We start from the raw sequence: 25,316 nt of genomic DNA on the forward strand, positions 1-25,316 counted from the left end.
TATTACTCCCTCTTAGGACTGATCTGTAGGAGATATTAGGAGAGCACAGCAAGCTCAGCATTGAAAGAGAAATCATGTTGTTGCCAAGAAAGCTTGATTTATAAAGTGGAAACATCTTTAAAATGCACTCGCTATCTTCTTAATGTCCGACTGGTTCATTGTGGGAGGGGGAGAAAAAAAAGAGATTATTTTATATTAAAAGGATCATCGAAAGATAAAAAGTTTATGTTAGCGGAGTTCGCGTAAAAGCGCTCGGAGGTAGAACCCTGCCTGGCGGATGGGACGCCGGGCTCCATAAATCAGAGCCTTTGTCTCGTTCCTCCGATTTGAGGTTTGCTCTAGTGACGAATTTCGCCTCCAGAGGATTTTCCGTTGATGGTGTTTGAAGGCTGAATTACGCCCAAGCGCAGGAATCGCCCCGTCTCCGCCGCCGCCCGGGGCTGGGGGTGCCTGCGGGCTGCCTGAAGCCGAGGGCAAGGGGAAGAAACCCGGCCCCGTGGTTGCTCCCGGTGGCAGTGGGCAGAGCCCCGCTTTCGGCAGGAGCCGTGGCTCGGGCGCTGCCGCCGTTCGCCGGTGAAACCTCGCTCCTCCGAGCCGCCTCTCACCGCAGAGCCCCGGCGCGGCGGCAGCGGCCGGTCCCGCTCCCGGTTCTCCCTGTCCCGTTCTCCTTCCCGGGACGGGTGGATAAGCCCAGCGTCCAGATGGAGCTGCGCATGCCTGTGCTTATCAATAAGGTTATAATTGTTCACAAATCCCCCCATTTATTGAAGAAAAGGGCACTTTCCCAAGTGTCCTATATTTTTTTCAGTTGTCCGATTAACCCAGATGACTAAAATCCATCATATGGAGGCAAAGGGAACAGGTTGCATTAGGGGGTGGAGGTGCAGATGTTTACCCGAATTCCATCCTTCTCCAGCCCTGCTGCGCGGTGCACGGCTCTGGCCGTGCCCGTCGGGCTGCTGGCAGCAGCAGCCTGTCCTAGCAAGGCGCACACCTTTCCTGCTGGATTTTAGGAATTCCGGAGCGATGAAGTTGTATGAGGGGGGGATAAAGCACAAAGCAAAGGAGAGGCTTCGTTATAAATCTTGCTTTCCAGTTTCATCTTCTTGCTCTCGTGTGCTATTATTTAACGGAACAATTGCATTTTATTTTTAACCTTGTGGCAAACCCCACTTTGCCTCTCATAATCCCTTGCGAAATCTCGTCTTCCAGCCCTTATTTCTTCGGGAAGTGAATCTGTGATTGCACAGTATTCCTGCCCCAGGGTTTCTTTCTTTCTGGTCGTTTTTATTTAGCTCTGTCTCTTTGCTAGTTTTTTTTCCAAGGTGCCAACCTTCGCAGCATTGCAGTTTCTGTTCAGCTATCACCAGGGACAAACAACTGATGAAGCTGATGGCTAATGAGTGAAAAATACCAGCTCACAGCATGTTTGGTCAGAGTTTTGTGAACAGTTACTGAAGAGAAAACGCTGTGTCATTTCCCTATGGTAGCACAACCATACCAGAGATGTGAAAGGGAGGCTCAGGATGCTGGAACTGAGTTTTAGCTGGAGTAGGATGTGCATAGGTACACAGATAGATTCAGTCTTTGTGGTAGCAGGTTTTGAGAAGCATGTGTAGGAAAATATTGCCCGGGGAGAAGGGGTGTGTGTGTGGGGGGGGGGGGGGGGAGATGGGGCACACCAATAAAGCCGCCTGCATGTGTGCAAAAGATGCAATCCCCCTTTAGATGTTCAAGTTTCATTTTAAAAGTGGCTTATTTCAGTTTTAAAAAATCTGTTCCTAATCAACTTTAGTAAACCAAAATAAAACTAGTTTTGAGGACATCAAGGTCTGAAGAAGTATAAATGCTTTGGCTAAGCTGGTGCAGCTTTCCTCTGTGAATAATCCTTTAAAAGTTAAATTTTCCATGGCTCTGTAGGGCATATGGATGCCCAGTTCTCATTACAATTAAAGGGAAATATTTGTCCAGAATCTTTTGAGGCATTTACAAGAATTTCTGCAAAAGGTTTTTGATCCAAAAGCAAACCTTAATATCTGAGATCAGCAATGGAATGTGAGCCATCAATTCAAAACTTGGAAATAAAATAGATATTTAAGGAATGTTTGATCTGCTTAATCCTAAATTTGGGGTCCTGGAATTACCCTGTGCGGGCAAACTCCTGCTTTTAGAGAAAGGATCAGGAGCAAAATCCAATGGCTATTGGCAGTGCTGCTAAAGATGTCAACAGCTTTGGCAAGGAAGACAGAGCTTATGCACCCAGAGTAGTGTAGGGATGGTATTTTAGTTTCTAATATAATTCTCTCTTCAAACAGCAAATCTCGGTTTTAGTTCGTTGAAGACATGGAATGCTCATGGTTAAGGGTGTTCCCAAAGCTTTCTCGCTTGTGCTTAGACCAGAGCTGCAGCAGTGCTGGCCAGGGCTGCAGGGGAGGGTTTAGTCAAGCCCAAACCAGCTAGCGAAGAGCCCCACTATTGCTCAGGCTCTGCCCCTGCATCGAAGGCTCCCGGGCACAGGGGCTGTGGATCATCTCCTGCCCTGTGCTGATGAGCCGGTGCATGGCCTGGCACTGATGCCAAGGCTGCTTGCGGCTCCTCTGAAAGCTCTGTGGAGCCCACACAGCTGGAGGGGCTGCATTGCCGAGGGAACCAGGCTGGAGAGGGAGCAAACCTGCTCTGAAATGCTGCGGTGCCGGGTGGTTGGCAGCGCTCTTGCACAGCTCCTCTCTGAGGTACCTTTGTGCTGTGCTCCTGGTGCTGCTGGAGCCCACCTCTCCCATCCTCTGGCGCGCTGGAGCCTTTTCTGCTCAATTTCAGTTGCAGCAAAACGAAAGCACTGGAGAAGCATCCCATGGCAAGAAGCCTGCCCATGTTTCAAGTTACTGTGGGGCAAAGAGAGGAAATGTTTCTAGACCATGAAAGCAGCCACCCAGCCAACCACGTTCTCAAGTATGTGAGAAACAATGTTTTATTTAAAAATCAGATGTGCTAGCCAGAAGAAAAAAATACAACCTCACCATTCCAAAATATAAAAATCCCTTAACTGTCTGACCTTCTCATCACTAGGTCATGGTCCTGCCACCAGATAAATCTCTCCTATCTGTCCATAGACTGAGGGTTCAATGTTGCTTGTGTTAGTGACAGTGAATTTGGGGCTGAAAAATGAACTACTGATGAGAACTCCTGTTGAACCTGTATTGTTTGTTATTCTGAGGCAAGGATCTGGCATGGGCTAATCCAGCACTTCAAAGTTAACTGCTCTTACTTTGTATACAGAGAGTCATAGCGGAGTGGCGTGGGTGATAAGAGAAATAAGGGACTGAGGGTTAGGATACACTGGGAAAATGGGACCCTGTTGAGAAAGTCTTTGATCTTTTTAAAGTATTTTTTGAAAGCAAGAATCTATCAAAAAGGAAATGCCGTTTAAAAGGCTAAAAGAAACAGCTGACATCCCCAAATTTGTTTGAATCTGCCCTGGAGAATATTAGTTTTAAAGATGCGTTAAGTCAGTGGAAGAAACACTTGTCAAAAGAAGGGGAATTAGGAAAAAGAAGAAAGGTCATCAGAATGGAAACATGGTTCTTGAAGCCTCTGCACACCATTCCTTTTCCTCCTAACAATGAAGAAAAGGAGAGGCATCCTTAGGCAGCCATGGCCAACTCTCAAGAAGACTTTGGAGCCACATTAGTCATTATCAGGGATGCAGGCATGCCATCTACCTCAGTGCTTTGGAACCATCACTGGAGGCATCTCAGCATGCCCAGCAGCTTCTGAGGAGTTGGTCTTTCAGCCATGATATGGCTTCTTAGCCAAGATGTTGAGCGGTTTCTTGTCTTTCTGATCCTTTCACAACCTGATGTGTAATAAGCATCACCTTTCCAGCACCATGCAGCACCATATTTCTGAAAATCCAGTCATTGCTTTCCTTGACCATCCCAAAACCAAGCACTGTAAAAGCGTAAACCCCTTTGTCTTATTGAAACTCCTTCTGAAAACAGGACTTCATCTGTTGAGGAGATGGGGGACATTTTACCCCCTGGAAAGGACCGAAGGAAGTGCTTGGTAGTATCTGAAGCACCATTCACACCACAAGGACATGCAGTGAGCGCCAGTCTGCACATTTCCATGGGCTTCAGAGAACAGCCTTTAGTGAGGACATGACTTGGGTTGCTCCAGCAGACCCAAGTGTCCTGGTTCCATGCAGTTTTTTCTGTGGAAGTACTCGTTGAGTTCTCCATGGCTTCCCTGCTGGTCAGAGAACCCCCTTCCCAGCCAATGCATCAGTAGGGGCATCAGAAATGATGTTTGCATCTAAGCAAGGAAGGTCAGATCCGATCCTTGTGAGCAGGCAGGTGCTGACACCTGAGGGGGTTGCAGAAGCCACTTTTTGTCACTCAGCAGTATCAAGGCATGAGCCAGTGTCCCTGGGACACACAGGTCCTGGCATGCAGGACGGGGCAGTTGGTGCTCAGATCAGTGTCTTGAGCTCTTTGCTGGTTTTGATGCTCTTGGCTACTCTGCTTACTATTCCCTGCCCCAAAACCAAGACTTCATTGGACCTGGGAGCCCTGTAGTTGCCCATTTCTCCAGGACCAACCAGGCCTGTCCCTGGGGATTAAAACACAAGTAAGATACCCAGAAGTGGCCAAGCCTGGAGAGCCCAAGAGGCTGGGAACTACTGCCCCAAACAAAAGCAAAGCTTTCCTCTTATCACTCACTTCCAAATCCAACCAACCAATTAGACATTAATTAAACTTTGTTTGAACATAATAGAAGCTTTGGCTCTGTGTCAGTAACTGCTCCATGGTTAAGGGGATTGGATAGTAATAGGATAAATAAATAAACAAGAGATGCTTATTCTAACAGTTCATTTTAAAACAATTTGTGAATATCATGTAGAGATAAAATGTGCCTAGCATAAACTTAGCTAAGCAATGACTGCTTCATTATCAGAACAAATAATTCACTCACACATCATCTTTGAAGCTTGGGAGGGCTGCAGAATTGTGCTGCTTGTTTATTTTCCTGGCTTTTACTGGTTTTGCTACATTTCATCTGCACAGAGCGGTGGGGAAGGGTTTAGCTGGGGCTGTGGCAGCGCAGAGCCCCAGCAATGCCGGCCCCGCTTCAGTTGCCCCTGGTTCCCAGAGCCAGCTCCTCTGCCCTCTCCAGGGCATCCCCCTGCCCTTCAGCCCCCAGCAATGGGGTGCCAGACCATGGTGTTTTAATGCAGTATCAGCTGTCCTGCTCGCACAGGAGGGAGGCACAGGAGCTTTTCTCCCTTGATCGCTTTCTTTGAGGGCAGCTTGCTCATGGGAACATAAAAACTGATTGAAGTTTTTCACTCCAAAGGACACTGAGATCTGCTGCCATCACACAACAGCGCTCTGCCCCTGCCAGTGCAGGGAGGGAGGTAGAAATGTGCCTGTCAATAACCCAAAAGAGGGTTTTGAAGGGTGCAGGAGACTGTCAAGAGAGTGCTGAGGAGTATGGATGGTGTCTTCTTCATTAGCTAGAGCTGGAGGGAAGGAGGAGTGTGCTTTGAACATGTCCAAAACTGGAGCCTTGCTGACTCTGGTTTGCAGGAAGGCTGTCGGGGCTGATGCTTGGCTGTTTGTGCTGTATCCCCTGTGCATCGCTGCATCCCCTGTGCATCACTGCCTGTTGCACTCTGTGGGCTCGTGGCTGGTGCCTGGGTGGGCAGGGGTGGCTCTGTGGCTCCTGCTCAGCAAGTGGCCCTGCTGACTGCCCTTAATGTGTGCTGGAGGGTTAGACACACACCTTGCTTAAAGAGCAGAAAGGGGAAGAAACTGGTTCAGTCCTGGACTCTCCCACCGCAGGGATGACAGCGGTGTTTGCATGTTCAGAACACTATCTGACCAGGCTTTGAGTCTGAACAAAAGAGGATGAGGCCAGGAACTGCTGCTCTTAATCTCCTGCTCACTGGTGGCTTAAACATCACCTAATGGTTTATGCTGTGCTGCACATGTGCCCAATGCTTAACCTCGCTGAGCTTCCCTGTTTGCATAGCCACCCTTGGCTCAGGAGGTGTCAGTGAGGATCAGGTGCTGCTGCTTGGACACCTTCCCTGGGAAGCCCCGAATTCCCAGTTCTTGTAACTGGTTTCCATGCAGGGAAGCTCTCACGGAGCCTGGAGTTGTGTGTGGCAGTGGGGAAGAGGGTGGGTAAAACGTGGGTCTGCCTGGTTCTTGCTTCAGACCTCCCACCGAAGCCAGGCTGAGCTTTCCCAGAGCTTGGCAAGGTGCTGGCAAGTCTTCCTGGCAGCGCTGGTTATTCTTGTGCCACCGCTGGTCACCGAGCACTAGATGATGAAGCAAGCTATTGTCAGGGAGAGCTGGCCAAAGTGAGGCATTCTCTGTGGAGACGCCCATCCGCCTGGGAGCTCCTGCCTGCAGAGATTTGGCAGAGGCACCCGTTATGCAAAGCTACTACTGCACGTAGAGCCGTGGCTGTGAGTAGTGCCATTGACCTGTAGTAAATTTGGGGGAAGCAGGCAGGTTTTTGGCCCCTTCCCAGGGCTGACGGGGAGCTCTATAGACCTACTGTAGGCACGGCCTTGCTCCCGGGCAGGGCTGGCGCAGCCCAGAGCCTCCGTCGTGGTTTTCTGCTCCCCTCTTTCAAATGGGACATTTAATAAGAGCCAGGACATGGCATTAAGTGCTCTCGCTTGCCTTTGTTTGAAAACTTTGAAGCTGTACGACTGCATTTTCTTGGACCCAGCTCTTCTTGTCATGCCTTCCCATCAGAAATGCACACCCCCTGCTTGTATGGTATTGCAAAGAGATATTTTCTAAATGAGTCTCTGCCAAGGGGTTGAGAAATATGTTTTCATTAAGAAAATCAAACTGACAAGTCCCTGGACAGCACATTAGTTGCCTTTTTCTCTTTTTTTTTCATAAAGCAAACTGCAGCAGCTAATAATAATGATGAAATGTCCGCGCACAGCCAAATTACTAAAGTCTACCCCATGTTTTCCTGGAAAAGAATGCTGAGAGTTGGCAACCTTGGTTGTAGCTGGGTCTGCCGACCGCTGAGTACAATGCTACCACCGCGAGATAGCGAGCGGTTCGCAAGTTAAGCAACACCTTCAATCAGATGCGAGTCCCCATTTGTTATCCTTAAAGAATTTCAGCTGTATATATTATAGTAGTACTTTGGCTCTTTGTATTTATTTTAGAGAGCTATACTAAAGAACATTATAAACTCAGGCATGTCCATGCTATATGAACTCCATATGCTGAAGCTTAATTTTAAATGCCATTAAAAAAGCACTTAACATTTACAGTATATCAGTCGGGCTACTTTAGCAGCTTGGATGTCCTACAGTAAATGAGATGATGGAGAAAAAAAGATCTTGAGAAGCGAGATGTTATAAAAATCCCCAGTGCAGGGCATTCACCTGGAATGATGCAGGATCTCTCAAATTGTGTCCATCTCATTTCTGGGTTTTAATAATTTTCTCCTCTTTTATTTTTTTTTGTTTGTTTCATTTTCAAGTGTAATTTTAAGGCATAATTAAAGGGAAAAAAAATCTTGGCATTCAGATCGGATTCCTCGCGCAATGTTTTTTCCAATGTGTGAATTGGGCTGTGTATTCACAGATTGAAATGTCCTACTGTATTTATCCAGGTGCTCACCTGTAGGAGGACAAGGTTAAGAGGAGTGCAGAGTTTATGAATGAAAATCAAAGACGGACATTGGTAAACCACCCCTTTTTAGTCCCAGCTAATTGCATGGTAAACATCTGGAGTTTATGCAGGGTGGTTAAAAGAGTCAATTGAAATGGTTTTGAACAGGGCCCATTTTGTTGCCTTCTCCCAAAGCAGGGACAAAATGGTGCTGCAGACCTGGGCCAGCTTGGCCGGGCATGGGGGCAACAAGCAGGGGGTAAAGAAGGGGCAAAGTGGAGAGAAACAACATCAGGATTTGGGCCTTTCTTAATGAGGGTAATTAGAATGACTGCAGGATGTAGCAATTCTCATCCTCTGTGCCCTTGTCCTGGCAGAAAGGGGACTTGTGTCCAGTTGCATGAAGGCCGTGGTGAGCTGGTTTGCTCAATCGACTTGTTTTTCACTGGATGAAGAGGAGGCTGGGAAGATGGAGCCAAGAAAACAGTCACTCTGAGGATGCAAAGTGCCTGCTCCTGCAAATCCTGGCTCCTGATGCAGTCTTGAGGGCTCAGGAAACCCATGGCTGTGCCCATACTCATCACGGCCATCTCCTTTGGATCGCAAGACCAGACAGAATGGTTTCATTGTTCTAGCTTTATAAAAAGATATCCTTTAATATTGCAGAGATTCTTCAGATACATATGAGCATTCTTTAGTGATATGCTGGTTTATGTGACGTTCCCTGTTCGGTGTTGGTTGCTACGTGTCTGCTAAAGTCCATGCTAAATCCATGGGATGGGCACATTTGCAGTGGGAGCTCTGCAGTGCTAATGGCTCCAACAAGGATTAATGAATGTGCTGTGAATGTGGGAAATTTGGGAAAGCTCGGAGAGCAGTGGCTGGCTGCACCACTGCAGGGCTTAACCCTTTGTCTCCCCTTAGTTTTCAGTCTGTGGAAAGGAACACAGGTTCAACTACCACATATGTGGGAGTTGGTGTTGTGGACATTGGGAACGTGTGAATGAAGCAGTCTCCCGTGCTTAGTTTCTCCTGTACTCAGAGCTCATGACTTTCATAGCAGCAAGAAATCTGCATTTTTGACGTTGCCATAAGCCAGCTGGAGCCTGCTGAGGTAATGGGGGCTCCCTGCCCGAGCCTCCTATAAGGATGAATGAGTTGACCCCCACCCTGTATCTCTCTCTGCAGCCAGCTTTTCCTGGCACTGGCCCACAACCCCCCTCTATATACCCTCATCCATATCAGTGCCCCATTTTGTGCTGGCCCTGTGCAGCCCGTGCTCTGGAAAGAGTAAGTTTAATTCAGGTGATGTATAAGCAGCAATAATGCTTTGTAGCTCATTTGTCCTAGCATGAATCCATCACATGGTGACTCTGTCTCTTGGGGTGCTGCTCCAAGCTTCCATCAGTTCCAGAGCTGCAGAGGTTGCTCACTCACGTGTTAACCCTTTTTTATCTCCCAAGGAGGATGTTTCCTAGTTACAAGGTTAAAGTGACCGGAATGAACCCCAAGACCAAGTACATCTTGTTGATCGACATCGTCCCAGCTGACGACCACCGGTATAAATTCTGTGACAATAAATGGTAAGAGACCATTTCTGTTTGCCCTCTTTTCCATTAGAAAACTGCAGTTGGATCAGCCGTTGGCTGCGCAAGCTCAGGAACCAACATAAATACCTTCCCATGGGAGGGATGCCAGCTTCCCAGAGCTCTCTTTGGCGGAGCAGCAATAGGCACAAGAGCCAATGGCTGGAAGTTAAAACCGGACAAACATAAACTATTCTCAACAGGCTGGGGGTTAGCTGCTGGAACAAGCTGCTGATGGAGGTGCTGGATTGTCCATCTCCAAATTACTCAAGTTTGGGTATCTTCTCAGAGGAGATGCTTTAGGCCAAGCATAGGTTATCTGGCCATGTACGAGTGTGGGAGGATAAAGCTACAACCTGCATTATACCAGAGGCTGGACAAGGTGATCTAATGGTCCATTTTGGCCTTCAAAATTAGGCATTTATGCGAGCTAAGTCTTAAATTCCTTTCTTTTATAGCAATATTTTGCTTTTAGGAGATTGGTTATAAAGAAAAACATGGGGCGGTTTACTCAAAGCTCTGGTTCAGCAATGCTGATCTAGCAAAGGGAGCAGTGATCCCCCCTACGGCAGTCCAAAGCCAGATCTGGTTTAAAGCTTTTGTTTCCTATAATTCATTCTTCCTCTGTAATTTCTTCCTCTTCTGTTATTCTTCCCTGCCCTGTGCCTTTGATAGTGAAGTTACTTACCCAAGAGGCGTCTATGATTTTGCTTTATGACAAAGGAAGCATGTTGTTTCCTCTTTTGCTTTTTTACCCCCAAATACTCTCAGCAGCCTCCCTCACTGTGACTATGCACTGTGGTTTTCCCCAAACCCTTCCACTGACCACTGCCTGGTGAAAAGATGAGCAATGGAAAATTTCATAGTCATCTTAATGGGAGCGAGCCTGGTGACATTCTATAAAACACTAAGAATTTACTTGCACATTAGGCCTGCTCTAGTTTTAAAAGATCCCTTTTCCGTTCACTTTTGTCCTGCAGTGCCGCTGGGTAAGAGGAGAGGACTGAGGGCCTCTGTGGCACGGCGGCCACTTTGTGTTTTAAGCATTAAGCCTTAGATGATGGATAGTTGTTAGCTCTGTTTAATTTAGCTTTTGCCAGCCCTAGAGCTGTTTCTCCTTTTCCTTTTATTGCTGCTGGAAAGTCTCTGTTGGTTTTGGTAATATTGCTTTTATAAGAGGAGAACAATGCGCGGTAATGAGGGAGTTGCCATTAAGGGATGTCTCATGGTTTGCTTTTGTGTCTGTGAGAGCTCATGTTGGTGTGGGGGCAAGGGGAGCTGGCAGAAGGGTATGAAGAGCAGTACCATGTGCCAGCATGCAGCTCCGGAGCTGGGAGCAGCCTCTTCCTACCGGAGCTGCCTCCAGGCTGGGGGCTGCGGGAGCCCTGCATGGCTACAAAGGGTGCACGCACGCTGGTACCCACTCCTGCTCACAGGTACCTTCTCCTGGGGAAGTGTGTGAGACCATTTCCCTTTGCAGAGAGGCCTTTGAAGGCTTCATCCTCTCCAAAAACCCAGATGAGATCTCCTCCTTGACCCGTGCCAACACAATTGCCATGTAGAGACTCTGCCCCAAGCAAATACTGTGCTGGAGCACTGGGTTACTCTGCCAGCCTGTGATGCTGAAATGAGGACCTCTGTGACTTCCATGAGCAGCAGGAGCCTCTCGAACCCCTGGGCCCCAGTGCATCTCCCCAGGGCTGCTGGGAGGATTATGGGGTCGAGTTCAAGGACAGGATGCTCTCCTATGTCTGGGCTGGTGATTGCTGCCGAGGTAATGCCATGTGTACCCCTGTGTTTGCAGGATGGTGGCAGGGAAGGCAGAGCCAGCCATGCCGGGGCGGCTGTACGTGCACCCTGACTCACCAGCCACGGGAGCGCACTGGATGCGGCAGCTGGTGTCCTTTCAGAAGCTAAAACTCACCAACAACCACCTGGATCCCTTTGGACATGTAAGAGAGATGTTCTGCACGGGTTTTGGTCAGAGGTGGGCCTGGGACGTTGAATTTGTGTCTGGACTATGATGCTGGTTGGGATGTCACAGATAATTACGAGGAGCAGCACTTATCTTGTGCTGCCAGTGAAGCTGTATGGGGAAACATTCAACACTGAGGGAGGGGAGCCACCATTCCTGCCTGCGTGCTTCCCCTGAGTGCTCTTGGAACTGCAGCCTCTGACTTGCTCAGTTGTGTCCTGCTTGACGGCATGGGCCTTTTATCTTCTGCCCAGGATCTTTGCAGGCAGCGCTGTGGGCTCTTTAGCCCTGCTGTTGCTGTGCGTGGTACACACAGCTCACAGAAACAGGTTGCATAAACTCATTGTTTTCCAGGCTGCTTTTGTCATCCCTATAAAAAGTGAAGGATTTTATTTGGAAAATCTTAATTCATGTGTATTGTGAGAGCAGAAGTGGGAAGTACACAGTTATCTACCACAATGCATTTAATAATTCAGAACAAGGGCCCTTCCAGCCTGCCAGGCAAATGAGTGTTTAGAGAATGTATGTAACAGTATGGACCTGTCTGGTTTGCATGTAAAAATACACAAGTATCATTGACTGGAGGGAGGGAAGATGGAGTTTAAAATCCTTTTAGGTTTAGTGCCATCAGCTCCTCCTAGTACCACAGGTAAGAGAATCTACTTTGTGTCATCAAATGTGGGTTTTAACCTGCCACTGTTTTCAGCAGCAGCAGCAGTTCAGGGAGTAAGGGGAGCTGTGAAAAGGTCCTGAAGAAGGGTGCAGAGTGAGAAGGGATGTATCTGTCTTGCTCAGAGCGATCATACATCAAGCCTCTAAGAGCAGGTTTCATGTGGAGTCAGTTGTCTTGATGCCGCTTAAAGCCGTACAGAAAGTGTAATTCTGACCCAGCTAAATCAGGCTTTGTGGGGTTGACTCCGGAGGGAGGAAATCCCAATCAGCTTAAAACACTATAAAAAATAGGGATTTTTTTTGCTGTATTCATGGTTTTCTGCAAGTTTTGAGCTTCGCAAAGCAAAGATGCCGATCCCGCGCGTTGCTGCCGCTGTGCCGCGGCAGAGCTGGGCTCTGGCACCGTGACACAGTGATAACCCAGCCGCCAGCAGCTCCGGGAACTGACCCCCTTCCCCAACCTACTGACCCCAATGAAACATGTGTGAGCTTCAAAGACTAATCAGGACCATTTAATGCTGGCATTATTAATCACAGGCCATCTCTCCCCTTCGCTCTTCTTTAAGGGGGAAAGCACCGTGGAAATGAAATGAAAGCAACTGCTTTAAGGGTTGCACAGTAAAAGTGACGTAAACCCCACGAATGCTGATGTCCTGGTGCCAGCAGCCTTACCGACCTGCTTGCTTTGCACGTGGCATTCTTTGACTCCTGTGTTTTTCCCCTTGGTTAACTGTGTAGCCTAATATATGGCTGTTTACACTGTAAAATGTAAACCATAAAACATACAGGATGTTCGATGTGGCCATAAAACAAACAGGATGTGCAGTGTTGGTTTTGCAGCTTTAAACGTTTGGCTTTTCCTGACTTTGTCATTTTTTTAACTGTGATTTTAACACTGCGTTTTAACAGGGGAGATTTCCTCCTTTGCCATAAACAGCCTGGTTGTCCTCTCACAAAGCTTCCCCAGTGACACAGAGTGGACTCTGGTTTGCGTTTTGGGGCGATACCCGCAGCATGATGTAGTGGCCATGCCCCAGATGAGCCCTGCTCAGTCCCCTTTTGCCAGGCAAGCCTTGTACCACAGCTCCTGCACTCTGCCTTGCACTGTTGGGAACATGCCTGAAATAACCCGTTTTGAGTGCCCAGGTCACGGTGTGGTTCAGGCACTGACAACCTGCCTGGCTAAATGGGATTTAGCCCCTTCTCAGACAATCCCTTGCTAGGCTTCCAAATTAATCATCTCCTTTAGAGAAGTGGTACCTCAGTTTTGCTGTGCACATGGAGGAGAGCTGGACTCTGTACAAGGTGAGCATGAGTTTTCCCCTCAGCTCATGCTGAGCACTGCTCTGCTGTTGCACGAGTGGCCAATGTCCGTGGGGCAGGCAGTGCCTGCGAGGTGTGCGCCTGGCACGGCGCAGTCCTCACAGCAAGGGCATGACGTTAGGAGTAAGAACCGTGTCTCATTTCTAGGAATTACGTTTCCAGCGACTGCAAACACTCTCTCAAAGCTCCCTAAGAAAAACAAGTCAGAAACCCCACAGGGTTTGTTTGCCCTCTCATGCTCCAGCGAAGCCTCCCTGCCATTTCCTTTTGTCTTTGATTTTCTCCAAACCTCAAAACCACTCGGAGCGATGATTTCTGCAGGCTGCCACTGGTGCTTTTTTCGGTGTGTGGGCAGCTGTGCAGCTAAAGCCGTGCTGATTCACCCTCCCTGCCACCCTCGGCTGCTGCGGGTGCCTGCAGGTGCTGCAGCATTGGGCTCCTTACCTGGCTGCCACTATCCCAGGCTCCAGCTCCTCATGGCATCCCAAAATCCCACAGCAATTTGTGAGCAGTCCTCTCCAGCCCCTGCCACGCTCCAGTGTGCAAGGCTCAGACAGAAACCACTTGTTCCTTGGGGACAGGAGGGGCAAGGAGGCAGGGGAGAGGCACACAGTGGGATACGCTTGCACTAAATACTCCTTTTTTGGATTAACCAAGTTTTTGTTAGATGCTTATTTGGGGACAAAAAAACCCCTGCTTGTTCACCTACTGGTTAAGATCGAGTATGGGGAGCTGATCCTGAGGTCAGGCTGGAGTGTACGTGGTGTTACAGGGCTCTCACAAGAAGGACGTGATGCTCATGGGTGCAGATGCAGCGGGGGCATGACAAGCTACTGGGCTTCATCCCTGTCCACAGCCGCGGTGCATTCTGGTGGTGAGATGCAGTTCTGAAGGGCAAACACGTCACGATGTGGGGGTGCAGCTCCTCTGAGCCTGGCCCCTGGACATCTGGGATCTGACCTGAAAAACAGACAGAAATTTCACATGATTTCAATGAATTCGTTTATAAATGAATCCATGCCAGCTCCGTGCACTGTAACAGCTGCATAGCATCAGGGACAAGCAGCCCCAGAGTTCATAAAGAGAAGTGTACGTACATTTGAGGCTTAAATTAAGTAAATTAAGCATCTTAATTAGCATCCACGGAGCTGAAGCCCTTGCTGCAACCACAGAATTAGACTGAAGATTGTTTACTGTGCTGGCAGGAGGGGATGCTCTACAGGAGGCACTGGAAAGCCTCGCTTTCTGACACCCAGCCCATAAAACCCAGCCACCAATCATTCCCCTTCAGGCCCAAACCCTCACTCCTGCTCCTTCCACTGACCGGTTATCTATTGTGGTAAATTATTAGTTCCAGTCAGAGGCATGGGAGGCATTTTTCAATGCAGAGACATAAAGACATGCAGATTTTAAACAAGAACAAGTGAAGTGCAGAGCTCTGTAATCTGCCTGGAACCCCCCCGGTTGAAGCAGGTTTTGTGGCAGGTAAGCCAGTGCCCAGCTCACACACTACGGACTGAAAATGTGGGCTGTATATTTTCCTCTTGGGGGATTTTTTGACCATGAAAGGCTTCTTTCACACCAGGCTTAACAACTGAGAAATGCTCATGTTGACAATGGATTAAGAAATCAGCAGCCACTGTAACATTTAGCTGCGGCAAGGTCTATCTGATCCTAAAGAAAGCATTGTAAGCCACCTATGCTTAGAGTAAAATCTTAATTTATGTATTTTCAAATCTTTACATGCAGAGATAATCAGCCTGACAGAGCCTTTGATTTATGTGGGGCTGGTGAGTGACGGGTTAGTGATTCTGGCAGAGCCGATGCTTTGCGCTCCAATGCCATGTGAATAATAGGCAGCTGCACACAGCCTGTCTGTGGAGACAAAGATTCTCTCTTAAATGGCAGGAGCTGGGCAAAAGTGGCACATCCTGTACCCATTCCCAGTGTATTCTGCCTGGGAAGTACCTAGCTGTGTTTTCCAGGTGAAAAATGGGAATGACTCCTTCATCATGAATCAGGTTACGTCGTTTCAAGTGATAGCAGACGGGTTAGCTAATAGCAGCCGTAGACGATGTACAAAAATAACCTCTTCGTTGGAAAGGATAACATAATACTTTTGTTCTCTTCAGAAGGTTAGCTCAGGGCACGTGGGGAAGTATTGAGTGAGTATCTCTGTAGTGATAGATGCTCATGAATGGAATTCCACCTTCTTCAGAGGTCTGAAGTATGTAAACAGCAGGGTGGAGGGTGCCCGTGAGACAGTCCTTATGGCCAGTGAGCTGAGGGGCAGCACAGGCAGCTCCAGCTCCCAGCCCCAGCAGGTGAAGGATGCTCAGGGCGAGTGTGAAGCTGCGGAAGGGGCACAGGGAGGTTTGCTGAGGGGCTTTGGCTCGGACCCATGGCGAGGTTGTTCACTTGGGCAAAGCATTTCAGTTAATCAGGCTCTTTTGTTGTTTTGCTCTTTGGGCTTTTCTTCATCTCTTGGCTCCAGGTATTATTTAAGCAGCTGAGATTTGCAGCTCTGGCATCCTTTTCTTTCCTACTTGCAGTGTTGAGCAGTGCAGCATGAGTGCCTGGGGCACAGGTAGCTGTGATAACCCATGGCACAGCTCCTCAGCCCTGGCTCCCTGAGACCCTGCAGGTGCTGCCCTGGGCAGTGGGCAGAGCTGCTGAGGGTGCAGAAGGGACCCTGCTCCCATGGGACTGTGTGGGGCACGGGGGCCATCTGCCCCACAGTGCCCCCAGCACAGGGTGGTGTGCAGTGCCTGACAGTGAACAACCTCCCAGCCCAGCCAGCTTTCCTGCTCATGACACATAATAATGTAATCAAAGGTACATCATAATGTGCATAAAGGTACTTAATACACTTTGAGGGACGGTGAGGATGACCAGCAAGGACTAGAAACCCCCCAGCACAGGTGAAGTAGTGTTCTTAAATATGAGGGCTGCTGAAAAGAAGCAGAGGCTGTTGTTTAGGGCAGACTTTAATTTGGTTTTACACTCTGCCCATGATAGATGGACATGAGGATGCCCTTCAGTTATTGGCAAAAGGACAGGCTGTGAAGTTTTAGGTACAGTGCTGGGGAGAGCTGCAGGTTGGTGGCTCCTGAGCTGTCTGCAGAGATGCATTGGTAGTGCAGGAACCCAGCTTTGCTCCTGAAGACTTTTGTGAGTGGGTTTTTCAGTATCCAGCAGAGCTAAAGGTGAGCTGGGCAGCAGCTCTAAGGAAGCCTGTCTCACCAGACACAGTGTATCTGGAAGAAAACCCTATCCTACTGTTATGCCCCCTCTCCTGCTGATTTTAGGCAGGCTGTGAGTGCACAGGGCCACGTAAGGCCAGTGCTTGCAGGCGTGGAGTAACATGGAAAACAGCAGAGGAGCAAGCACATCACGTCAAGGGTTTCTGCTTTTGTTGTTGCTGTCGTTAATGACTCCACTGAAATGAAACCTCTGCCAGAGGACTGAGGCGTTCTCATGGGCCAGCTTGGAGAGGGCGATAGCATCACATTGGTAGTAATAAATTAAGATTGGAAGTGGCAGTTGTGACAAATAAAAGTAGGTTTTTCGCTGAATTGCCCCCAACACAGCATTGCAGAGCTTGGTTACATTACATACCTTGTATCTGTCTTGCTTCTTGGTGGCTGATGGTGCCTTTTAATTACCATAATGGGCTTTACCTGCTCTTGAAGTGTGGGGTTATTTTAGTTTCTGAGATATAACCTACTGAGGTTTAAAGCTACAGGATATCATAGGTGGTGTGCCACTTGTGATAGCATTTTAAGTGATATTCCTGGGTCTCTTGACCCAAATCTGCTACTTACTGGCTTCACTCGTTAATGCTGATGATTTTGTTATTTCTCCCCAGATTTATTATTTACACATTTGGTTTTATTTGATTATTACTGAAAGACTTAATTTTTCTCCTAGTCTTGGGGTTTTCTCTCATTTTTCTATAACCCGATTTCAGTATTTTCCTGTCTCTTCTCGTCAGGCACACTCAGGCACTTCAATGGGGTTAATGGCCCAGTAATCTCATAAAAAACCCCTAAATATTATTTAGATTTATTTTCTCTTTTTATTTGTTTGCTTTGTGACTTGTGGCCAAGCAGTTTCCTCACTGGGGGCTGCTAAGAGGTTTATGTGCTGCCTCGGCAGCAGCCTCCCCACAGCCCTGATGTGGGGCTGAGGATCGCCTGCGGCCGAAGGGATGGGGCTGTGTCAGCTCCAGGCAAGGTCTTGCCTGATGGGAAGAGACTTGCTGGCTGCACCCTGCTTGTTCTCAGTGAGAGCAACACCGTAGTATCTCTGTGGCAAGACAGCAGTTTCACATCCTTATACTCAGCTACAGATTTCTTATATTAAATATACAAGATTTGTTATATATTTATATATATATATGGTTTCTTTTACAGACATATGATTTCTTTTATATATATATGGAATATATAATACGTGCATATTTTCTTATATTTATATGAAAAAATAAGAAATATACCAGAATTTCATATGCATACATTTCTCCTTTTACTAAACTAGCTTTTTTCACAGTCCATCTAAAACTTGAAAAACCCCCTTTTCTCTAGCCCCAAACATGAAATCCATTTTTTTTGAGCATCACTAAGTCTTCTGCTGAAAGAATATCCATGAAAAGGTTATTTTCCTTCTTTTTAGCCATCCATTTTAGGAGATGTCTTTCAGCTGATCTGAGAAATAGTGGGACTCAGATAAATTATGAAGTCCAACATAAAGTTTTACATTGTCTGCTTTATTCCTGCAAAAATAAAGGAGCAAAGCTGTGTGCTGCTGGGAATGACATGTGTTCAGTTTAAATAGCTGGGGGAGAAAGAATCAGTGGAGCTCTTGGCTGAAAAGAAGATTTACATCTCTTGGGTTAAACCTTTTTGTTGTTACGTTACTGGTTTATATGAGTGGATTTTAGTAAAGTTTAAGTAGAATCAGGTCCTGAAATTGCCTTTCAGTCTTGGGTGGGGAACTGGTCTGGAAAGGGGCAAGCAAAGAGGTCACAGCTTGCCAAAGGCCTGTTGTGCCCATGGGTGCTGTGGGGCCATGCAGTGGCATGGGGTGTTGCAGGAGACACTTTGGCTCACATACCAGGGGATGTCCCAGGGTCACACACCTGGGCTCGGCATGTCTGGGCCATTCAGATGCTCTTGAGCTTGTGTGGAGACGGACTTCTCCTCCACACCAAAGCTGCATCACAAGTCAGGAAACACGATGAATTTCAGCTGACAGTAGATGAAAAAGGACCGAGGAAAAAAGGTAAAAAATCCCAGCTTTGGCAATCTCATAAGGAACAATTTGTCTGAGCTCATGCTGAATCTTTTCCCAGGATTTTCCAGCCTTTCTTTTTTTCCCCCATTGTGCCGACTGCCAGGACAAACGTGTGGGTTTGGGAGGCTCCTCCTACGACAGCGCAGCAGGGAGCAGCCTGGCTGGCTTCAGGAATGGGGCTGGCTGGAAAGAGCCCCTTCCCACCACCACTGGGGTACTGCCACACAGCTGTGAGGCTGCCAGGCTTTGAGCAGAACAAGGTGATGTTTCCTGGATATGACCGAAACTAAATTGGATGAGGTTTACGTTGTTTTAGAGCTAGTGTTTTAGCTGCTGCAGAGGTTGTCTGGATGCAGTGTTTTGTTTGGTTGAATTTAGTAATCTTAACAAGACAAGGGGGAATGGCTTTAACCTGAAATAAGGGAGGTTTAGATTAGATATTAGGAAAAAATTCTTCACTATATAGATGGTGAGGCCCTGTCACAGGCCTCCCAGGGATGCTGTGGTTGCCCCATCCTGGCAGTTTTCAAGGCCAGATTGGACACAGGGGCTTGGAGCAACCTGCTCTAGTGGAAGGTGTCCCTGCCTATGGCAAGGGTTGGAACCGAGTGAGCTTTAAGGTCCCTTCCAACCCAAAGCATTCTGTGATTCTTTCCAACCTAAATGATTCTATGAGTTTAACTGCTTATTTTAGGGTGGTGCATCTCTTCGAGCTCCTGAGGTGGATGCAGCGTTGCACTCCCACCATCTCTCCCCTGGAGATGTCACCTCCACCCTGGGCAGCATATGTGGGGCAATTCCTGTGCCATCTACTTTGTAAAGTAAAGTTAGGTTTGGGATGTCTGATGCTGTCAAATGTGTTAAATATTAAGAGATAAACTGCAGCAGTGGTTGTGATCCTGGAAGAGCCTTGTTGATTATCATACTCTTTTTTTTTTCCACATGGGCAACTGAACTGTTGGGTTTTTGTCTTGGTCCTTTGTGCCCCTGCTCATTTTCCCACTGTGGGACAAGGGCCAGCCTCAGCTCAAGGGCTTTTTCACTTTGAGAGAATAGAAGGAACGAAGAAAGAAGCAGAAAATATATTAAAATGAGAGATTTTATATTAGTTATGTGATCCCCTGGGAGCAACCATAAAATTATGTGGCTTTTTCGTAGCCATTTACTATTTAATATAAAAAGGGTTGTTGCCATAACAACCACTGCATCATATGACATTTGATACCTTGGTGAAACAGGGAGTGCTCTTAAATCAACTCCCCAAATTTCATATGAAAGTGAATACATTTTACTGGTGATTTCAAGGCAAGTTTGCATTGCGTCAAGTGATGTGGTACCATTACCCCGCTAAGCTTCTGGGCCTGATCCTGGAAAGTGGCAAACGTCTTCAAGCCCCGAAGCCGACATTGCTCAGCAGTGTGTGAGATCAGATGCTACAGGAGTATGTTTTCCTAAGTAAAATTAAATGGAAGGAGCAAACGACACCTTTTTTTTTTGACATTTGTTGCTGATTGGGGAATGCCAAAAAAATAAAGAAGTGGGGCTCTATTGGAAGCCCCGGCTGCCAACTGTGTGATCAGCACAAAGGAGGGAGATGGGGGGGGGGGGTGTTGTTGAAAAAAGATGTTTGTGTAAGCTCACATTTGCCTTTGGAGTTCGTCTCGCTGCAATCTGGTCCGCACGTGCGACACTGAGGGGGTAGAAGTGACATCACCCTCGAGATCCGCTTTGGCTCCTCTCTGGCCAGAGTAATGCAGCTCTGCTTCACTGCAGGGGGTGCATGGGCCGGGGGGGGGGCATCCTTTCCCTCTTCGGGCTGATGACTGCTGTGACCACCTTGGAAGGCAAGAGATGTAAAATGTTTATCAAATGATAGAGGAGCTGTTTGGGTCTCACCTGGCACAGCTCAAGGAGGGTCCCTGTTGTTGCGGCCCTGATGCAGTGGAGTTGGTTAGTCACAGCCATTTGATGCCATCCACACTGATGCACATAAAGATGAAGGTTGACATCATTAACCACATGGGTATTTTTTAACAGCAGTTTTGTTTCTTGAAAGTGGGTGTTTTCCAGGCACTGAGAGTGCTTGGGTGGCAGTGGTGGAAGAAGTTTTCCCCACGGGGGCCTAGGTTGAGGTGTGCACTTCCTAAATTGGGGTTATCCATCTAATTTGAGGATTATGGTTGGGACATCTGGTTTTGGGGTTTTGTTTTTCAGGCTTTTTTTTTTGTTGTTGTTTTAATACAGAAGAAAATGTATTTATTAGACATCTAAATATGCTGCCATTTCATGTAAGCTGAGCTGTTTCTTTCATAAAGCAGATGATAGACAAGTTCACCAAGTTGCAGAGAAAGGCTTCGCTACTAAGCCGGTGTGCCTCAGTGCCACCCAAGAAACACTGTTTTCCAATTTCCCTCACTAATTTTATATCCTTGCCTGCTATCACATTAAAATTCCCCTCTAACCAACACACCAGTAACTGTTTTCAGTGGCAAGACAAGGCAATCACCGTTTCTTTTTTAGTAGCTAGCCTATTTCAGACTATCAAATTGGTAGCAAATTTGTACCAAAGCCAATTTAAGAACGAGTGTGGCAGCGTTTGAGAGTGGCTTAATCTCCCCATGCCCTCACAATGAAAAAGGTAAGAGCGGGAGAAGATGAAGTTGCTGTTTTAGCATTATCTTCGAGGCTGGGAGTTCCTCCACCAACTTGTGTCCTGGTGCTGAGGCCCTGCCTGCCCAGCACTGCCCAGCAGCTCTGTCCTGTCAATTAAAATGCTTCTCATTTTTGACACAATTCTTTAAGTCAATCTTTCCCCTGGTGTTTGTCATCGCAGTGGAATTTACATTTGTTTTGTGTATTTTTAGCCAGCGACCAGTTTTCCACAGCAGCCTTGAAAACTATTTAGCCTGAATTACTGGCATTTCATTTTGCACAGGCAGTGCTTTGCAGCTGAGGACTGAGAGCCTTTTCTGAATGACTTGTAGGGGGTTTGAACGCACAAGGAGGATGCAGCTCCAGGCACAGCCTCTGTGAAATGTTGGAAATGTAGAGAGTGGTTGCTCCCCGCTGAAAAAGATGTGAGAAATCACCTGTGCAGCTGGCAGGGATCACAGGGAGGTGTCTGAAACAGCACCACGACTTCCCATTTTCATCCCCAATCTGACATGCTGGCTGCTCTGCCAAATAGCTGACAGGTTTATTTCTTCCACTGTATAAGAATGGTGTATTTTTATGGGGCTTTGCTTTACTGGAAGCTATTCCCCATCTGTGTCTGTGGACACTGACTTGGTTAACCTCAGAGCTCTGCGGTTCTCATGTCTATCAATCATGTTTTGTGCTCAGTGGTGGCTGTTAGGCTTTGATCTGGCACATATCAAGGAGGCGTCCTTTCATGGCTGCGCACTTAAAGAGGTCCGGCACTTCCCAGTGAGTACTCCCACTGAGACACACGAACAAATACTCACTTTGGTGCAAGGGGCAGAAATGCCCAACCTGGTAAATGCAGTAGCTAAATTAAGCCATTTAGTTTTTTTCTCTCCCCCCAGCATCCTGCAAGTACCAAGCAGTTCACGATGAACCTCTAGGCAGGTTTGCAGCCATAACTGTAACCTTGAGCATCTGTCAAAAATTCCCTCCTGAATGATCCTGTCAGGTTCTCAAAAGCTGTGTCCTGTTAATTCTGGAAATTGTTTGGACTCCTTGAGTTTGAAGATGTTATTTAAAAAGAAACCCAAATTTTTACAGGGTTCATTATAGCCCAGTGGACCCCACTTTGGAGGGGGAATACAGGCTGCTCATCCAGAGTGCACTTAAACTTGAGCTCCTAATTTTCCCTTTGGAAATCTCAGTTTAGAACTGCTTTCTTCATCCTGCCGTTGACTTGCTCTGACTCTGAGAACAAGTCACCCACCCTGGCCAGACCTGGGCAGTTTGGGATGGGGGCACCCCGGCTTCTGCTCCAGATGACCATTATTTATCAGCTTGGCTCAAGTCTTAATTGTCGAAAACGAAAATGCCCCTTATGTAAGTCGCAGCTCTCTGGCTTTATTCATCTTGGCTTTGTTTTACAAGTGGCTGATCCATGAAAGCAGAGAAAAGGCTCCAGCTGAAAACCTGAGCCGACCCTCTCAGCTCTACGCCCTGCACATCAACAGCCGCAAAGTGGTTAAGAGACTTGATGCAAAGCTGATAAAATGCCAAAAATTCCTCATTCTCTCTCTTGGGGAGCAGGGAGGGTTGTCTGGAAAATGTCAACAATAAAAATTGCATTTAAGTGGTATATAATGCAGCCAGCTACTGTGGGCAGTTATGTGCAGCCAGACGAAGGGACTTAAAGAGCACAAGCTCCGTACGTTACCTCCCATCCCAGTCGGAGCACAGAGAGCAGTGCTGCTGCTGCGAGCTCTCCTCGACATGGGCAGGGACCAAATAGAAAGGGTTCCTGAACACAAAAGCCAGCCACAGAGCAAATGTCTTCTGTTTCTTTGTAATTCTCATTCAAAATTGGCTAAATCCACAGCTAGTGTAAAGTGATGCATTGTGTACATCCGTCTGTCCATCCATCTATCCCTCCATTCATCTACCCATTTATTTACCACAAGTTGAAGACACCACCCACTGCAGCCTTCTCTACTTGGCCCTTTGCCAGTGTCTTCATCAGAAATAGACACGACCCTGCCAGATGCTTTGGGCACCCCAGGAGTGTTAGCCTGGCTGGAGATAACACCAGGACCAGCTGGGCTTGGGGAGTACACACTCTCAGTTTAAGAGTGGGAAGAAGAGATTGAAAGGGGTTATGCCAAGAAAACAAGCAAGCAGTATTCCTTCTTTGCCTGGCAAAAGGAACAAAGGCTTTTCTTAAAACCATCCCAGCTCTTAAAAGAAACTCCATTTCTTAAAGCCATTTTCTTCTGTGACATCTGGGCATGTCCTTCTTTGTGGAAGATTAATGCTGGGATGGGCAGCCCTCCCTGGCCTCTAATGCTCTGTTGAGAAACCCTGCACTGGACTGAGAGCTGCCTGGACCCAGCCACCTCCAACACGGAGCCATCCACAAAGGGGGGGGGGGGGGGGGAATCTGCTTTTTTGTAGTTTTAGCAGCAGATAAACCAAAAATAACTGCCCTTTCCCCCCCTCCCCATCCCCGTGGTTTCTGTGATTTCTTGTTTGCCCCTGGTAAACTGTGTATTTTTCAGCCCAGTAAAGTATTTATTAGGATTCTTTACGGACCAGTCTGCTCGTGACTTATATTGCACAGCTTCAGCACGAGCTTGGAAAAAAACTGCATGAGCTTTTTTCCACCCAGACTGACTCTATCCAATAGCAATAAGAAAATGAGGGTTTACCAGGAAAGCTTTAGTTTCAGTTCTGCTTGCCAGAGCAGCAGATACCTTTTCTGTCTTGGTTCCTGGGTATAACGTAATTTTCCCGTCTAGTTTGAAAGCAAAGCTCAAGCTGAGCACTAGTGAGCTTTGGTGTCCTGTGAGTAAAAATATTGTGTCCAATAGCAATGGCTTGTCTTTTTTTGTTCTTTTTCTTTGAATTGGATTTTTCACTTCAGCATCAATTGTTTTTCAGATAATTCTTAATTCAATGCATAAATACCAACCACGACTGCATATTGTGAAGGCGGATGAGAACAACGCTTTTGGGTCGAAGAACACAGCCTTCTGCACCCACGTTTTTCCAGAGACATCCTTTATATCAGTGACCTCCTACCAGAATCACAAGGTATGCTGCTTTTTGAGCTAAAATTGCTTAAATTCTCCTCATGGGCTTTTGCTGCCAACAGCTGCAAAATGATCTTCCAAATTGCTGTGGCACAGCAATGTCAGTGCTGTGCTTTGATGAGCGGGATCTGTTTGCTTGTAGGGAGGGGGGGAGCCTTTTATGCTGCTATTGTGCGGCTGAAATGCCTGCTTTAGAAGAAAAGTTTCCATCCCAGCATTAAGGAAGAGCAATGAGCCAGAGGATGCAGTTAAGGAGCAGCATGGACATCACTGGCTAACTATACCTTGGCAAACCCTGCGAGTCCAAGCACTAATGAATTGGCGTGCTCATAAGCACTAAAATGTCATTCAAAACAGCGAGCAAATCTAATAATGACTAGCAAAGCTTGCTCATAAATCTACAGTGAAAAGTAATTATAGTATGTGTATTTAGTGAGACATACGAGGAATGTAACCATAAAAATGCAGCTAAGAGCCTGCTCTGTGGTTAGCACGTGAAGGCAGGAGGGGTTTTAGGTTTGTTTTGAGGGGATGTAGAGTACAACGGCTCGGTTCTGTGCTTTGGGTGTGTGTCATAGGCACCTATGTGTTGTAGGGTTTGGCTTCTCTTTGAGCATGTCTGTAGCGACGGCAGTAGGTAGTGTTCTGTCTGATGATTTTACTAACCCAGGCTACCAACAGGATGACCAGCAATGTGACAACTAGTTGTCACCTCCCCGTGACAACGGGTGATCTGTCACCAAGGCTGGGAGAGGAAAGGATGACAGGCAGGGATGGCACGGCTTCCTTTTCAATCCTGCTACTGACTTGCTTGCCTTTGCACAAGCTCCTGCTTCCCCTGCAGTTTTCCTTATGGTGAAGTCCAGCTTCAGGGTTGTATGAGGATTAATTGGAGTTTTCAAAGTACATCAGGGTTCATAAAGCAGTGCCGGAGCCCTCCGAACGTGAAATCTGCCATGTGTTACTGTGCCAGCTCCGTCTGTACACGTTCATAGGAAAACACTACAGGAACAGGAACACATGTGAAATTCTGCCTCCCCAGTAATCTGACCAGACCTTTTCCTCCCAAGCAGGATGCCTGTCTGCC

General features: G+C 47.3%; 1 protein-coding gene across 1 annotated transcript in view; it reads left to right on the plus strand.

Moving 5' to 3' along the window:
• TBX4 (T-box transcription factor 4) overlaps positions 1-25,316 on the plus strand; it is a 36,404-nt gene that overhangs the window by 5,329 nt on the left and 5,759 nt on the right. The window contains exons 4-6 of the mRNA XM_062617150.1: positions 9,113-9,232; positions 11,040-11,187; positions 24,078-24,230. Of these exons, the coding sequence (XP_062473134.1) occupies positions 9,113-9,232; positions 11,040-11,187; positions 24,078-24,230 (421 nt within the window). The remainder of the gene's footprint in view (positions 1-9,112; positions 9,233-11,039; positions 11,188-24,077; positions 24,231-25,316) is intronic.

Source organism: Pezoporus occidentalis, unplaced genomic scaffold (genome assembly GCF_034315485.1).
Source record: "Pezoporus occidentalis ecotype Australia unplaced genomic scaffold, CSIRO_AGI_Poc_V1 ctg192, whole genome shotgun sequence".
In the NCBI taxonomy this organism is placed as follows: Eukaryota; Metazoa; Chordata; class Aves; order Psittaciformes; family Psittacidae; genus Pezoporus; species Pezoporus occidentalis.